General features: G+C 36.7%; 2 protein-coding genes across 2 annotated transcripts; one reads left to right on the top strand and one right to left on the bottom strand.

Annotated features, from left to right (window-relative positions):
* Positions 1–8,817: 8,817 nt before the first annotated feature.
* LOC133306459 (leucine-rich repeat receptor-like serine/threonine-protein kinase SKM1) lies at positions 8,818–10,831 on the top strand. Its single transcript, XM_061506784.1, has 3 exons — positions 8,818–8,898; positions 8,983–9,376; positions 9,524–10,831. Exons 2-3 carry the CDS (start codon positions 9,032–9,034, stop codon positions 10,829–10,831), a joined length of 1,653 nt encoding a protein of 550 aa, XP_061362768.1. The 5' UTR covers positions 8,818–8,898; positions 8,983–9,031.
* A 581-nt stretch (positions 10,832–11,412) lies between these two features.
* LOC133306462 (high mobility group B protein 7-like) lies at positions 11,413–12,755 on the bottom strand. The gene is made up of 8 exons (XM_061506786.1): positions 12,685–12,755; positions 12,439–12,521; positions 12,301–12,346; positions 12,069–12,182; positions 11,911–11,968; positions 11,776–11,820; positions 11,591–11,677; positions 11,413–11,511 (listed from the first exon to the last, which is right to left on the bottom strand). Exons 1-8 carry the CDS (start codon positions 12,753–12,755, stop codon positions 11,446–11,448), a joined length of 570 nt encoding a protein of 189 aa, XP_061362770.1. The 3' UTR covers positions 11,413–11,445.
* Between the last annotated feature and the right edge of the window lie 596 nt (positions 12,756–13,351).

Here is a 13,351-nt window from a genome sequence, read left to right as displayed (position 1 = left end):
AACTTTATTTTTTTTATTACAAATATAAAATAATATTTTTGTAATGATTATAGATTATGAATTTTAATAATTATTTTCTTTCTAAAAAAATACTAAGGTGTGAATAACAAGTTTCTCATAATCAGTTTTTTATCAAATTTTGTTCATGGGAAGAGAAATATATAGAAACAGCGTTTAACAAAATTGATTTATTTATTTTTTATTTCCGAAAATGAATTAGTTCAATTTTTATGTTGGATAATAGAAAAAAGAAGCGAAAAATTTCTTTTTTTTTGTTTCCGGACACAAAATGAGAAACATTTGTCTCTCTCAATCACTTTCCACCACCATCATCACAACTACCACCATCACTATCCCGATACGACCACAACCACCATCACAACTAGAGTTGGCAAAACGGGTCAACCCAGCTAAACCCGACCCAACCCGCATACAGCCCGAAAAAAACGAGCTGGGTTACGGTTGGTTCAGAAAAAAAATGAGCCAGAAAACCCAACTTGACTCGAGTCGGGTTAGGGTTGGCTCGCGAGTAGGCTCGAAAATTGCTCGCGGATTGGCTCATTTTCAGCCTAATTAAATGAACTTGTAGAATTGAATGCATCAACTATGTGGCTTCCATCAGCTTAAACAAAGGTTTACAAAATGAGAAATAAAAGCAAAATATTCTAGTTTCGAATTTTTTTCACAACAAATTTGCACCAACAGCAAGAAATAATCATAACCACATGCTACCAAGTGGGTAAGATATTTGAACCAAACAGAGCCAGAGCCAGCACAGACTAACAATATAAAAAAATGGCAGGGATGTGAGAAGATTAGAGACTTAGATTTAGAGAAGGAACAAAGACAATGACAACATATGTGGATTTAGTCCATTTTTGTATATTATATTTTATATTTTTAAATAAATAAAAAACTCAACCCGCGAGCTGGTCGTTTGACCCGCGGGTTGACTCATTTTTTTCAGGGCTGGCTCGGGTTAGCAGCACATTTTTACCAACCCAACCCGACTCATTTTTTACGGGTTATGACGGGTTGGCTCGTTTTTGCCAACCCTAATTACAACTATCTCCATGCCACAATCACCAGACTCACCACCACAACCATTACAATCGCCACTGCCACCTTCGCAGCCATTGCAGTCACCACTGTTGCTGCAGCTATTGTCGTCACCACTATCACCATGTCATCACCACCACAACCATCAACATGCCAACACAACTACCACCACCACACCATATGAAAAAAAAAAGTGGTGAAATGAAAAAAAAAATTATGCTTAATATGAATAATTTTTTATTCTATTATTTGTTGTGTTATCAAACGCAATTTTTATTTTCTGAATAAAAATCAAATATGTTATCAAACCCATATTTATTTCTCAAAAATTATTCCAAGACACAGAAGTAGAAAAGAATTATTTCTTTTCAGAAATAATGTCAGGGAACACAATAGTTATCTTGCACACACTAATAATAATTAATTTTTTGTATTAATATTTATAGTTTTAATATTTTATTTCATTACTATGATATAAAATCCTTTTTTTTTTGTAATACAAAAGTTTAAGTGGGGTTAGGCACCGGTATCCCACTAGGGTCAATGAAAATCCCCCAACCTCTTTGAGGATTTCTGGAAGGGATTACATATTACCCACCAACAAAGTCCTCACATCGGCCAGCGGGGTTTGAACCCACGCCCTTGAGGGGTATGGACCAAACCCTTAGCCAACTATGTCTACCTTTGTTGGCTATGATATAAAATCCTTAATCCACCCCTGGATGAACATGTGGATATAGAAGAAAAACAATATGATAAAATCATTTTTTCATCCGCTTGACCTATCTAGCAATGACAGATGTATGGTTATGATTCCCCACAATGCTTTCACCTTTTATATGGTTATGATTCTTCACATTTAATGTTGTCACCTATATATATGATAAATAATTGATTGCTAAACTTCAAATGGCTGGAAAAATATAACCATAATATATATATAGAAAGAGGTAGGATCATTTGACGCGTCAAATTTAAAATTTGACACCTCATCTGAGAGCTGTTAGATCAAAAAAGATCAATGGTGTCACATACTTGCAAATCAAAGTCGTTAATTTATTTTGATCCAATGGCTCTCAGATGAGGTGTCAAACTTTAAATTTGACACTGATATCAAAGGATCCTACCTCATGTGTGTGTGTGTGTGTGTGTATATATATATATATATATATATAGGGTTAATCGAATCTCCTAGCACTGCTATTTTGTTTTTTACAAATGGTGTGCAAGAGCATTTGTAGTTAGGGTTGGCAAAAACGAGTCAACCCGTCGGGTTGGCTTGTAACCCGCCAAAAATGAGCCGGTTGAGATGGCAAAAATGAGCTATCAATCTAACCCGATTCAGCTCGTGAAAAAATGAGCCAACCCGCGGGTCAAACGAGTCCGCTCGCGGGTTGAGTAATTTTTTTTATAAATATACAAAATATAATATATAAAAATGGACAAAACTCACACATGTTGTCATCATTTTTTTTCTTCTCTAAACCTAAGTCTCTAATCTTCTTACATCCGTGCCATTTTTATATTGTTAGGTTGTGCTGGCTCTATTTGGTTCAAATATCTTACCCACTTGGTAGCAAGTGGTTCTGATTGTTTCTTGATATTGATGCAAATTTGTTATGAAGAAAATTCGAAACTAAAATATTTTGCTTTTGTTTCTCATTTTGTAACCCTTTGTTTAAGCGGATGGAAGTCACATAGCTAGTGCATTAATACTACAAGGTCATTTAAATAGGCTGAAAACGAGCCAACCCGCGAGCAATTTTCGAGCCAACTCGCGAGTTATTTTTTCAAGCCAACCCACGAGCCAAATTTTTGAGCTAACCCTAACCCGACTCGGGTCGGGTCGGGTCGGGTTGGTTGGGTTTTCTGGCTCATTTTTTTTCGAGCCAACCCAAACCCGACTCGTTTTTTTCGAGTTGCATGCGGGTTGGGTCGGGCCGGGTCAACCTGTTTTACCAACCCTATTTGTAGTAGTCCTGGCACACCTACTTTATCCATTAAGGAGCTGTCACTTGTAGAAAAAACAAAATTTCTCTCTCCTGCATACAAGCAAGTCAGAAAATACCTAATTTTCATTGGCTTAGACCACTGAATCATAGATGGACTTGAAGCATATTAAATATTTATGTGGTGTGCCCCATCACATGTTGTCTCTTCAACAACAGACAAAGACTTTTCTGCAATAAATGTAGTGTGTTTTTTAAATTTTAAATTATAAATTTTTTTCTCCACTCTTTCATTTATGTCAATTATAAAATTTATCTATTCCATGTCACATATTTTTCTCCTAGGACACATATTTTTTTCTCATATATATATGGGACAGGTTATATTTATAAAAAAATTTGTTTACAAACTACATTATCTTCTCCCCGGAGAACACTCATTACACTATGTTCTCCCGAGAGAACATAGTGTAATTTGTAAACGGATCTTCTCCCTGTATAGATATATATAAATATATATATACATATATATTGGGTTTGATATTTTTCATTTTAAATGACATAAGTTACGTCATTGTAGGAAAGAGATAGACACAGAAAAACAAAAATCATGAGAGAGAGAAAGTGAATGGTTTTTTTAATTTAAAATTCAAATAAATTTTTTTTCTTTGTCTGTCTCTCTCCTAAAATGACATAATTTTATGTCATTTAAAATGATAAACAATTTTTCAATCACATGACAAATTCCGGATTAAAAGGGCAGTGCGTAAGTATTGTTTCAGAACCACAAGTATTGCAGAGGACTATTTTAATTACATTGAAATGATAAACAGCGACAATGTTTTGCTATAAAGGAAGCAAGCTAAACATGCTTACCCACAAGGAAAAGGTCAACATTCATCCTGCTTTCAGAAAAATAAATACTCCATGTTATTTATTGAAAAGGAATACACCAAATAATGTAGCTAAATTCCTTTTGCTGTCACATCTACGGTTTCATGAATCACTGTGCTTACAGTTGTCATATACCCACGCCTACAACAGGCCCCGCATACTTCAGAAAACTCCCCTGGAAAGCAAAATCAGCAATAACATTATTACGTTACTGACTCATTCACCCTGCGTAAGCCAATAAGAGGAGTTCTTAAATTGCTTTAAGCATATGGGTATCAAATTATCATTATCATGCACCAAACCACACTTAGAATATTGTTGGAATAGAAGATTCTATATGTTGTTATGATTTGCTGTGATATGTTGTAATCTGTAGTTTGTTAGGATATGTATAACTGAGTTTCTCTGATTCCGTTTTCTAGTAGCATTCGATTTAATGTAAACAATAAGGCATGCGATATTTGTTATCGTGCCAAACAAAATCGATCATCGTTTCCCATTAGTGATCGAAAGAGTAATAAAATTTTTGATCTTCTTCATTGTGATACATGGGGTCCTTACCGCACTTCCTCTTTCTCTGGTGCTTATTATTTTTTAACGATAGTCGATGACTTCAGTCGTGCTGTTTGGGTTTGTTTGATAGGTGACAAAAGTGAAACTTTTGGTGTGTTACGAAAATTTCTTTTAATGGTGCAAAATCAGTTTAATACAACAGTTAAGAGTATTAGATCAGATAATGGAACTGAATTTACTTCCAACAAGATGATTGAATTATTCACTGCCAATGGTATATTTCATCAGAAATCCTGTGTTCATACGCCGCAACAGAACGGTCGGGTAGAACGGAAGCATAGGCATATTCTAAATGTGTCTCGTGCTCTTTTGTTTCAAGCAAACTTGCCAATCAAATTCTGGGGAGAGAGTGTGATGACAGCAGCTCATATTATTAATAGAACTCCCACAAAGCTTCTCAATGGCAAAACTCCTTATGAGCTTTTGCATGGATCTGTTGCTGATTACAGTCACTTAAGGATATTTGGCTGCCTATGTTATGCGGTGACACAACCAAAACCTACAAACAAATTTAGTCCACGGTCTAGGCGGTGTATGTTTGTTGGTTATCCTCATGGGCAGAAAGGTTGGAGAGTGTATGATCTTAATACTAAGGAATTCTTTGTGTCACGAGATGTCAGTTTCCACGAAGATGAGTTTCCTTTTGTTGCTATAAGTGTGCCTACACCTAGCCCATCATTACCTACATTTATACCAATAGATTCTAATGATTCTGCCAATCCAGTATCTCAATCAACTTCAAATGATTGTGAGGCAGAAGTGCAGTTGGAAGATAGGGGGAGTGTCCATCAGTCTGAAAGGGAGCCGAATGAAGATTCTACATCAAATGCTGATCAAGTGCAAAGGAGTGAGGATCCAGCTCCTGCTCTCGTACAAAGGAATGAAGATTCAGCTCACGAACTTGTGCAAAGAAGTGCAGAATCAGCTCAAAACGATTCTCTTCGTCCAGCACGCACACGAAGGCCTCCGTCCTATTTGAGTAACTACAAATGTAATCTGATTGAGGCACATACATACACTCCCAGTCTCACCTCTTCTAGCTCCACCTCAGGTATACGGTATCCAATTGCCAACTATGTGAATACTAACAATTTTTCTTCAAAACATCGAGTTTTTGTTGCTGCTATTGATGCAGGTAGTGAACCTCGGTCATTTAAAGAAGCAATGACCAATGATGTTTGGCGTAAAGCTATGGCTCAGGAGATACATGCACTAGAAGAAAATAATACGTGGACTATCACTGATTTACCTGCAGGCAAACATGCCCTTCCATGTAAATGGGTATATAAAATTAAATATCATTCCAATGGTAGCATCGAGCGCTACAAAGCAAGGTTGGTAATTGCAGGTAATCATCAAGTTCCAGGAGAAGATTTCCATGAAACTTACGCTCCTGTAGCGAAAATGGTGAGTGTTAGAACTCTACTCTCGGTTGCAGCTGCAAAAGGTTGGTACTTGCACCAAATGGATGTTCATAATGCGTTTCTTAATGGAGAACTGGACGAAGAAGTGTATATGCGCATACTGACAGGCTTTAATCAAGGACAAGGAAGAAAAGTGTGTCGTTTGCAAAGGTCGTTATATGGCTTACGACAATCTCCCAGGAATTGGTTTGCAAAGTTGAGTTCCTCACTTATTAAATACGGTTTTGTTCAATCCGAAGCAGATCACACTTTGTTCACTTTGAAGCGTGGTTCTACCTTCTTGACCATACTAGTCTATGTTGATGATTTGGTGTTGGCAGGCAATGATTCCCAAGCATGTCAAGAGGTTAAGATTTATCTTAACAAGTGTTTTAAAATTAAAGATTTGGGTCACTTGAAATATTTTTTGGGCATCGAGGTTGCCCGTAGCAATGAGGGTATCTTCTTGTGCCAACGAAAATATGCATTAGATATCCTCAAAGAAACAGGTTTGTTGGATTGTAAACCGGTTCAGTTTCCAATTGAACAGAATCATCGCTTAGCTCTGGCAGATGGACCTGACTATGATGATCCAGGTCGCTATAGAAGAATTGTCGGCAAGCTAGTGTACCTTACGATCACTCGTCCTGATTTGAGTTATGTAGTGCACACTCTTTCACAGTTCATGCAAGCTCCAAAGGAAGCACATTATGAGGCTGCCATTCGGGTACTAAGATACATCAAAATGAATCCTGGCCAAGGTATCCTCCTTTCTTCCAAAAGTGATCTCAAAATTCATGCTTTCTGTGATTCAGATTGGGCCAGCTGCCCTTTAACTCGCCGGTCAGTTTCTGGGTTCTTCATTATGCTTGGAACCTCACCTGTTTCTTGGAAAACAAAGAAGCAACTCACTGTCTCACGCTCCTCAGCAGAGGCTGAGTACCGCTCCATGGCTGCCGCGACAGCAGAATTGATATGGTTGAAGTCTTTTCTTGCTTCACTTGATGTTATCCATGATGATCCTATGGAATTATGTTGTGATAATCAAGCCGCTATACATATCGCGGCAAATCCTGTGTTCCATGAGCGAACTAAACACATTGAAATTGATTGCCATTTTGTCCGGGAAAGGTTGGTTTCTAAGACGATTCGAACTACTTTTGTTCGTTCTCATTTGCAACTCGCAGACATTTTCACCAAAGCACTTGGTCGTGTTCCATTTCTTGCCGTTCTTTCCAAGTTAGGCAGTTCATGTCTTCATGCTCCAACTTGAGGGGGAGTGTTGGAATAGAAGATTCTATATGTTGTTATGATTTGCTGTGATATGTTGTAACCTGTAGTTTGTTAGGATATGTATAACTGAGTCCTATTGTAATTAGGTGTAGTTATTTATCTTTAGGAAGTTGTTTTATTATTTGGTAACAGACTGTTTGGTAACAGCCGTAACAGCCTATTCTATTTAAGATACATTGATGTACAGTTTTAAATCAATAGAAATACTATCAATTGATACCATTTATCAAATATTCACACTAAATTTAATATCCATGTTATTGTAAGATAGCTACTTAGCTTTATCTCAAATCTTAATGCTGAGTTTTTTACTCAAGGTGATGTGCAGGTTTATTTCTCTCTCTTCTATTAATGATAACTAACTCCTATGAAAAAGGTCTTGAATTCAAATATTTATGAATGAAAAAATTTACTTTAGAGAAGTAGTCTCGTCATGATATGAATATTTTATATTTGAACAAAATTATCTTTTATGAAAAATACATGTATTTTATAAATAAATAAAAAAATGTGCATGAAAGTTTTGACATGTTCGTTTTCCTATGCCATTACTTCGAAAGATCCTTAAATGATCATAAAACAATTAATTATTCAGGAAAATCTGCAAAGAATGAATTTATTCAATAGATATATTTTAAAATAATAATAACGGAAAATACTTGAATATTTTTATATACAGTGATTTTAAATCCCCTAATAAAATAAGCAACCCATTTTCCCATATTTAAATGCAATATTAGTATAAAAAGTTGGCCATTCAAAGATAGAGTCAGGCGCACCAAACATCTTATATATTGTCCCTCCGATGGGTTTATTGTGGGCCATTCAACTTTATTTGATTTTTTATTTATTTATTTTTCTCTTCCTGCCGTTTAAAAACTTCACAAACACTTATTTTTAATCTTCCTTTATAAAAATTGAGAATTTCTTCAAAAACTACTAAAATAGAACTTCAAGAAAATCAAAAAAAAAAAAAAAAAAAAGAGTAAATACCTTTTTTGGTCCCTGACAATATCTATGAAATTCTTTTTAGTCTCTGGCAATAAAAAAAGACCAAATTAGTCCTTAAAATTACGAAAAAAGGGCCACATTTGTCCTTATGTCAACTCTTCTGTCACTAACGTGGTCCTTTTTACATTCTGTTAGGGGCCAATTTAATCTTTTTTTTATTGCCATAGACTAAAAAGAATTTCGTACATATTCTCAGGGGTACAGAGAAGAGAACAATCTCTGGCTGAGGTTAAGGTTCACCCGCACAAAGTAACAACGAAAACTTAATTAGTGTTCATTCATCATCCATTTAAAAAAAGTGTTTATATTCTGCAAGCCAGACAAGAAAAAAAAATGATAGTAATCCTTAGCATGAAACTTGTGGACGGTATAATAGGTTGAAGGTGAATTTTATAAAAAATATGACACATGAAAGAATTTGAATCTAGTGCGCTCCAACGTTCAAATTTACCAAGGATCCTCGTGATCCATCAAACGGTCACAAATTTCCATGTGAACTTCTTTAAATTGATCCAAGGCCTCACAAAAATTTCTTTACCTTTCATTAAGAAGCTTTTTTCTTCTGTAACTATAAATAAGAGAATGCTCGAATCATGCAAGCATATCTCCAACAAAATAATAATTGAGACACACTTCTCATATTTCACCATCTTTATCATCATCATTCCTTCTTTGTCTTGGTGAAAAAATAGAATAAATAAACCAATGCCAGAGTGGTACTTTTTCTACCTTTTTTCTTACTAAATTATAGTTCATCATTTTTTTTCAAATTTCTATCTTACTCAAAGTTCTCTTGTCAGATCCCAACTTCATAGCAAACCGTGATCTGATCAAGACCCAGCTTCCAAAATGCAATTTTGGTTTTGGGTTTTAAACCTTGTTCTGATATTTTCACTACTCAGTCACTTCTCAGAAAGTGTAGCACAGATATCCTCACCACCACAGGCTCCAATATGTTCAGAAGAAGACAGAGCTTCTCTTCTGAGCTTCAAAGCAAGCATTTTGCAGGACACAACAGATACTCTAGCTTCGTGGACAGGCAGAGACTGCTGCGATGGAGGCTGGGAAGGAGTTCAATGCAATCCATCCACAGGGCGAGTTAATGCGTTGCTGATACAGAGGCCTGACAGAGATAGTGGCACTTATATGAAGGGTACTTTGTCTCCTTCACTGGGAAATTTGCTTTTCTTGGAGGTAATGGTCATAAGTGGGATGAAGCATATTACAGGTGCAATTCCTGATAGCTTCTCAAATTTAACACACCTCACCCAGCTAGTTCTGGAAGACAATTCTCTTGGAGGGTACATTCCTCCAAGTTTAGGTCGTTTATCTTTGCTTCAGACCCTTTCACTGAGTGGGAACCATCTGAAAGGGCAGATCCCTTTAACACTAGGGAATCTTAAAAACCTTATCCAAATTAATTTAGCAAGAAATTTTCTGGCAGGTCCTATCCCCCTCTGTTTTAAAACCCTTCGAAATTTGCAATACCTTGATCTCGGCTACAATTTATTATCTGGGTCAATCCCGGATTTTGTTGGGGAGTTCAAAAATTTGACTTTTATAGACCTATCCTATAACCTGCTAACAGGGAAAATTCCAATTTCCTTGTTCAGCCTTATCAATCTTTTAGACTTGTCCTTGAGCCATAACAAGCTCACAGGGAACATCCCAGATCAGATTGGGAGTCTGAAATCACTAACAAGTCTTCAACTCAGTGGTAATCAGCTCACAGGGCATATTCCACTGTCCATATCAAGATTACAGAAGCTTTGGTACCTTAATGTATCGAGAAATGGGATTTTAGATCCCTTACAAGATATCCCAAGCAAGGGCATCCCTTCCCTTTTGTCCATAGACCTGTCATACAATAATCTCAGCCTGGGAAGTGTTCCTGATTGGATCAGAAGCAAGCCACTTAAAGATGTCCATCTAGCCGGGTGCAAATTGAAGGGAGATCTTCCACACTTCATCAGACCAGACTCTTTGAGCTCCATAGACCTATCAGATAACTACCTGGTTGATGGTATTCCAAATTTCTTCACAAATATGTCCAGTTTGCAAAAGGTCAAGCTCTCAAACAATCAGTTGAGGTTTGACATTTCTGAAATCAAATTGCCAGACGGGTTGTCTTCCATAGACTTGCATGCAAATCTACTCGGAGGTTCACTGTCAACAATCATAAATAACAAGACAAGCAGCTCTTTGGAGGTTATAGATCTATCAAACAATTTCATTTCAGGTCACATTCCAGAATTTGTGGAAGGCTCAAGCTTGAAGGTGCTAAACTTGGGGAGCAACAAAATTTCAGGTCCAATCCCAGTTTCCATCTCAAACTTGGAGGTACTTGAGAGATTGGACATTTCAAGGAATCACATATTGGGAACCATCCCTTCAAGCCTGGGTCAGTTGCTGAAGCTTCAATGGCTTGACGTATCCATAAATGGACTTTCGGGACAAATTCCAGGTAGCTTGTCACAGATCACTAATCTAAAGCATGCAAGCTTCAGGGCAAACAGGCTATGTGGAGAAATACCACAAACTAGACCATTCAACATCTTTCCACCAGTTGCTTATGCCCACAACTTGTGCTTATGTGGCAAACCTTTACCGCCATGCAAGGGAAAGGAACAAGAGAGGATGGGTCAGTGAGGTGCTGACTCAATCGTCATAATAGATGCTCATGTCCTGTGACCGTTATTATATGAGCAACATAGAATAGGCTCCCCTACATTTGAATCTTTCTTTTTAAGGTTGACCACAATGCTGAAGTTCAATTTTATAATTCAATATTATTTTTAATAAAACACGCACTCATTTTGCAACGTGCTTTAGACTCTACATCAAAATAGTCTGAACAACTTATAGTGCGTCAGCGCAATGGAAAATATTACAGTAAAACCCTGACACACGCATGGAAGTAACATTACAAAGCCCTCAAATAATCTTATCCAGAAAGCTTGAATCAAACCAGTGAATTATTTCCCACTGAATGCAATGCATGAAGTTACGAGTAAGAGGACAAAAAAACGCAACACAAATACGCATTTCTTATAAAAAAAACAATGTAACTACCATTTCAGTATATTGCATAGAATAGTACGAAAAAGATGTTGCACGCGGATTTCAGATCCATTAAAATAATAACATCTAAATACAAAATTCCAACTAAATCATGTTCCAAAATTTACAACCCTAGACTAAGCAGTTAAGTAGCCCTTTCGAAATAGTAACCATGTTTAAGAAGCTTCAAATTGCCACTACTACTACTCCTCATCAGTTATCTCTTCTACTTCTCCCGGAGTGGCTTCCTTATCAGACCCCTCTTGATCCTGAGAAAAAACAACAGCTTTAGAAGAGAGCACAACAAACAATTAATATAAAGCAAGCTTGGAAGCAAGAAAATTATACTTCATCTTCAGCAGCATTATAACTTTCCATAGCCTTCTCGTATTCTGCCTTGCGTTCAACAAACTTATCGAAATAAGGTTTCTTCTCCTGAACCATTGATGCAATACCATGATACTTGATCAACATCACATTATTAAACAGCTAAAGAAACACTTGAACCAAAACACAAATTATTTTAAACTTACTTCATCAGTCATAGACTTCCACTTCTCACCAGCCTCTTTACCAACCTAAGGTTTTTCAAAAGAGTAAATGAATCCGGGATTCAATTCACTTAACAAAGCATGAATCAAATTTCAACTTAACCCAATTTTACATACCCTTTTAACATCCTTAGAATCGGGATTTGCTTCCTTAAAAGTTTTTCTAAAACCATCCCTGCAACAGATGATTACCTCAATAAAACACTCCAGAGCAGAATGGAATAACAACATCATTAAAAGTTGTATACAAATAAGGGAAGCAGAAAAAGCCTTACAAGAAGAGAAAGAAGGCTGTGGGAGGACGCTTGGGCATGTTAGGATCCTTGACCTTCTTCCCCTTCTCAACTTTGGCCCGTTTTGCCTTTGGTTCTTTACACGTAGGTTTCTTCCTACACAATTTTTCAAAAGAAGAACCAAACGAGAAGTTAATAGGACCAATGTTAAAATTTCACAAACAGATTAAACAGAGAGAGAGAGAAGGAGAGAGGCAAGTAGAGGAAAATTCACCTCTCTGTCTTCTTGACTTCAGCAGGCTGTTCAACAACCTGAGCCTCTGAACAACCAAACAAAATCAAATTTACAACAAAGTAATTTTGAATATAGATAGAAATCAGACAAGATTATGAGAGGGAAAAATGATCATACCGAGATTCATTTTGATTTTAGCTTCGAGACTGCAACTGTGCATGCTGATGAGTGCCACCGGAACATCCTTCTTACACTCTTCGCTGCAGTAGGAAATTTATAATAATAAACAAAAATAAAGAACAATCAGCGAATACAAAGGCTAACCTAACAATGCCAAAGAATGAAGCGAAAGAAAGAAGTGATGTCAATAAATGTGAATCCATTGAAATTGGACGTGTAAGAGAAGAAAAGGGAGAAACAAACCATTGAGCAAAGGCACTGCCATCTTTGCCGCGAACTAGGGCATCAACTCTCTTTCTCGCTTGCGATGCCATTCCCTATCGTATCCTTCTTCTTCTTCTTCTTCTTCTTCTTCACATTTCATAATGCCAAACATTCTTTTAATATATGTGTCATGAAAAAAACAAAGGAGGGAAAATCCAATTCTCTTTTTTTCGTTTTAGCGCCAACAATCGAGCGCCTTGCTTCTTCTGCATTCACGCAGGCGCGGATCCGTGACCTGTCTCTCATATCTACCCTTCGATATTATATCAACGCTCTGCGTTCATTCCTCCTTTTTAATTAAATAAATGTCCATGTTCTTTCCTAAAGTAATAGCCCCCCCCATCTTACATTGGATCAGGCTCAATTTCTTTTTTTCTGACTTCACTCGGCCCACTTCCTTTTAACTACTGAACAATAAAAAATAACGATGTATATCAAATGAAAACAAAAAACAAAAAAACCCAACACTATTTCACCTCACAAACACTTTCTTTCCTTCACACAAAATCCACACTCTTTTTTTTTTTCTAGCTATGCTAAATACAAATCCAAACGTTTCATTGTTTAGGAGTATGATCAACATAGGAATATATATATATATATATGATGGGACTAACACTAATGCCACAAGGCAGTTCCGGGTGAA

The sequence above is a fragment of the Gastrolobium bilobum genome, unplaced genomic scaffold (assembly GCF_033153095.1).
Source record: "Gastrolobium bilobum isolate Gb01-03AN ecotype WA unplaced genomic scaffold, APGP_CSIRO_Gbil_v1 utg7194, whole genome shotgun sequence".
Taxonomy (NCBI): domain Eukaryota; kingdom Viridiplantae; phylum Streptophyta; class Magnoliopsida; order Fabales; family Fabaceae; genus Gastrolobium; species Gastrolobium bilobum.
Note: the sequence above shows the minus strand (reverse complement) of the source record. Positions and strands in the feature narration are given on the sequence as shown.